Source organism: Zingiber officinale, chromosome 7B (assembly GCF_018446385.1).
Source record: "Zingiber officinale cultivar Zhangliang chromosome 7B, Zo_v1.1, whole genome shotgun sequence".
Classification (NCBI taxonomy): domain Eukaryota; kingdom Viridiplantae; phylum Streptophyta; class Magnoliopsida; order Zingiberales; family Zingiberaceae; genus Zingiber; species Zingiber officinale.
The window spans coordinates 53,112,836-53,117,345 of record NC_055999.1 but is presented as its reverse complement, the minus strand read 5'-3'; the positions used below and the strand labels follow the sequence as shown (position 1 = coordinate 53,117,345).

At 38.5% G+C, this 4,510-nt stretch overlaps 1 protein-coding gene across 1 annotated transcript; it reads left to right on the top strand.

Moving 5' to 3' along the window:
- Positions 1-2,871: 2,871 nt before the first annotated feature.
- LOC122003753 (protein transport protein Sec61 subunit beta-like) lies at positions 2,872-3,489 on the top strand. The gene has a single exon (XM_042558784.1). It carries the CDS (start codon positions 2,970-2,972, stop codon positions 3,291-3,293), a length of 324 nt encoding a protein of 107 aa, XP_042414718.1. The 5' UTR covers positions 2,872-2,969; the 3' UTR covers positions 3,294-3,489.
- Positions 3,490-4,510: the final 1,021 nt, after the last annotated feature.

Genomic DNA, 4,510 nt, shown 5'->3' with positions numbered 1-4,510 from the left:
ACCAGATTTTTCTAAAACCTTTGAAATCGAATGTGATGCTTCTGGTGTTGGTATAGGTGCTGTGCTTATGTAGGAAATGAGACTCATTGCTTATTTTAGTGAGAAGTTGAGTGGAGCCACTCTCAACTATCCCACATATGACAAGGAAATGTATGCATTGGTGAGAGCATTGGAGACATGGCAGCATTACCTATGGCCAAAAGAATTCGTGATTCACACAGATCATCAATCTCTAAAGCATTTGAAGAGCCAACATAAGTTGAACCGACGCCATACTAAATGGGTAGAATTCATTGAGACATTTCCTTATGTGATCAAATACAAGCAAGGAAAGGAGAACGTAGTTGCTGATGCACTATCTCGAAGGTATGCTTTACTGTCCACTTTAGATACGAAGTTACTTGGATTTGAATATATCAAGGATTTATATACTAAGGATACTGATTTTTCTGAGGTGTTCAAAGCATGCGATAAGGTTGCATTTGGTAAGTTCTATAGGCATGATGGGTTTTTATTTCGTGAAAATAGATTGTGTGTGCCTATGTGTTCGTTACGTGAATTATTCACTAGGGAAGCCCATGGTGGTGGATTGATGGGTCATTTTGGCGTTACTAAGACTTTAGGGGTTTTACAGGATCATTTCTTTTGGCCTCATATGAAACACAACGTGGAAAGAATTTGTGAGAAGTGTATCACTTGCAAACAAGCTAAATCTAAATTGAAACCCCATGGCTTGTATACTCCTTTGCCTATACCTAGTGAACCTTGGACTGATATTTCAATGGACTTTGTTTTGGGATTACCCTAGACCAAGAGGGGGAGAGATTCAATTTCTGTTGTGGTAGACAGATTCTCTAAAATGGCGCATTTCATTCCATGTCATAAAATCGATGATGCATCGCATATAGCTGAATTGTTCTTTAAAGAGGTTATTAGGTTGCATGGCATGCCTAGGACCATTGTCTCTGATAGAGATGCAAAATTTTTGAGTTATTTTTGGAAGACTTTGTGGGGGAAATTAGGAATTAAATTGTTGTTCTCTACTACTTGTCACCCCCAAACTGATGAGCAAACTGAAGTGGTCAATCGAACCTTGTCCTTTTTACTTCGTGCGGTCATTAACAAGAATTTGAGAATATGGGAAGATTGTCTACCTCATGTTGAATTTGTTTACAATAGGAGCATACATTCTGCGACTAAATTTTCTCCATTTGAAATTGTTTATGGTTTCAATCCCTTGTCACCATTAGATTTGATTCCTTTAGTTGTAAGTGAGCATAAAAACTTAGATGGTAAGCAGAAGGTCGAATTCGTAAAGAAGATTCATGAACAAGTACGACTGAATATTGAGAAAAGAACTCAGCAATACATGCAATAAACTAACAAGGGGCGCAAGAAAATTGTGTTTGAACCAGGAGAATTGGTTTGGTTGCACCTTCGAAAGGAGCGATTTCCGGACAAATGTCGTTCTAAACTTCTACCTCGAGGGGATGACCTAGTTCAAGTATTAGAGTGCATCAATGATAATGCCTACAAACTTGAACTACCAGGTGAGTATGGCGTACATCCTACTTTTAATGTTGCTGACTTATCCCCGTTTGATGCAGGTGATGATTTGAGGACAAATAATTTTCAAGAAGGGGAGAATGATGTATGCCCAAGGGCTGAAGATAGGAGAGATCAGTTATCACTTCCGGAAGACCCAATTACAAGACTACGGGCAAAGCGTTTCAAGGAAGCACTAAATGGGCTAATCAAAAAACATTGGAAGGACTATGAGCAAGGAGAAACCAAGATAATCACAACTGCTAGTCGTGGTCTAATCCACGTAATCGGGCATAACCATCCATGACTGGCCGCGCTTAACGAAAGAACGCTAATAAGCATGCAAAGCATGGGAATTCGTTTATGCATGAAAACTTAAGTATTTTAGATTGTTTAATGAAGCATGCAACTTGGGACTCTAATTGTGCATGCATTTATTTTGTTTTGGGTTTCTAGATAGCTTGCATGAGGCATGCAACATTGGGACTCTAATTGTGTATGTACTTATCTTGTATTTTTCCTTGTTCACTCTCATTATATAAGGGAGGGACATCTTAGTATGAAGCAACTTAGTTTTTTTGGTGAGATTGTGTGCTCTCTTAGTTCTTGAAAGAACTTGCTGAACTTATCGAGTCTACTCTCGTGGCGTTCAACCCATCGAAACTTATCACCCCTAGGTGTGGCGTTTCTTTCCTTCGTAGGCTTGATTCGTGTCAATTCTTGGTTATGCGTCAAGGCTCACACTCTTGTCGTTTAGTTCTTGGGGTTCTATCCACCTTTGTTTCGGGTTCTATCACATTTATTGGTGGGGTTCGTATCATAACCATTTGATCAAAATAATTGATATTTAAAAAAAAAAAAATCTATTTACCCAACTTTTGAGGTAAGCTTGTCACTTGGAATTCCACGTGTGTTTTGAAAGAAGGTGAAGTTAGATGGTATAAGATGAGACAAAGAAAACATAGTTTCGTTTAATTTTATAACAAAGGTGAATACATTCGTCTAAGTGCTTCCATCAATTTATCCTAGGACCAACAAAAGAAGATGAATTATGATGACTGAGAAGACAAATGATAACTGATATGAGTTTATGCGAATTACAAAAATTTATATCCCATAAATTTTAAAATTCAATCTTAAAATCTTATACGACAATCAATCTATCATTTATCAACTTTATCAACTTAACTAAGTCGTGGGACAGTTCAGTTCAATTTTGAATGGATGGCTCATAGTCAACTGCGGATGGGTTGCGAATCCAACTGCGATCATTCCGATAATTCTCCTGTAGTAAACGATGGATAACATCTTGAGTCCCGTGGAATCTGTCCTCCCCCATAGTAAACTATTGCTGACGAGAACGGAACGGAGATTTATATAAAAGGTCGTTTTGTTTTTCATCGATCCATTCGATCCTAAGAAGTATGGCTCGAGGAAGCTCCCAATCTCAAACGTCGTCGGCGGCTGGGGGTGCGGCGCGGCCGGCCACGGTGGGTCCTCGGGGGACGCCGGCAGCGGCAGCCGGGATGAGGAGGCGGAGGCTTGGTGGAGGGGGCAGCTCGGCTGGGGGATTTGGAGCTGGAGGCGGCGGAGGGAGTAACATGCTGCGTTTCTACACCGACGAAGCCCCGGGTCTCAAGATGTCGCCCACCGTCGTCTTGGTGATGAGCCTCTGCTTCATCGGATTCGTCACCGCCCTCCACGTCTTCGGCAAACTGTACCGCTACCGGTCCGCCGGTGCTTCTTGAACCAACACCGCCAGATCTGGGTAAGAAAGCTGGAAAATGTTGAGTAATCCTTGAGGTCTAGTCTTGAATTTGCTGGAATCGTTGTTTCGTTTTTCCTCTGTTTGGGTGATTGATCTACTCTTGTATCTGCTTTAGGGTTCGAAGGAAAAGTACTTGCGCAAATTTTCCTCATAATATATTTGACTTTGCTTGTCTATCCTTTGATGTATGATTTATTTTGTTGGTTTAGATGTCTATTTACTCCTCTAGTTAGCTCTTTATGCATTGCAATTATTATACAGAAGCAAGATGAATAAAATGTTGAATCTACTCCTTATTTGAATTCTATTGTGCTTCAAATTATTGGATGAAAAAAATGGAAGACTAGTTCACTACTTCTGTGCTGATTTTTGGTCATTCTAAGATTTTAGCTCACTGCTCAAACAAGCTGAGTTTTACCATATTAGTACTCCAACAGCTTGCTGATCTCTCTCTCTTTTTTTATAGAATTTGAAACTTTTGATCAGAAAACCGGATAGATAATTTGAACGAGAATAATAGTTATTTTAAGGATATACTTGATAATTCCTACATACAAAGAAGTTAGTATAGCAAAGCTAAGAATGTAGGGATAAATTTATGAAGTAATAGAAAATATAAATTAAAATAAAAGATTAATATTCAAGAGCAATTGAATGAAAACCAGGAGGTCTCATTTTATGAAGAAAGCTGAAAAATAGTGTGCAAAACTTGGAGTTCTCATTTCCACTTAATATGTCGGAATTGTTATTTTGTTTTTCCTCTATTTGGCCGATCGATCTAATATTTTGTTTACTGTCTTGTATCTTCTCATAAAATAGTTAGGTTATGATCCTTTATGCTTTGATGAATGATTGATTTTGGTGGTTTAGATGGCTGCTTTTATATAGTTTCACTCCTCTAGTCACCTCTTTGTTCCTTGCACAAATATTATACAGAAGTAAGTTACATAAATGTGGAAGTTCTTCTTTTTTGGTATTTTTGTGCTTCAAATTATTTAGATGAGAAAAAATAAGACTATACCACCAACTATGTGCTGATTATTGGGCAATCTAAGATTTTATCTCAGTACTCAGAACAAGCTGAATGCTTATGTATGGATCATTGATGTCAGTGCTCCAAGAACTTGCTGTTCTCTTTTGGCAGAGTTTGAAACTGCAGATCATATTCATTATTCAATATGTACCTTTTACCATAGA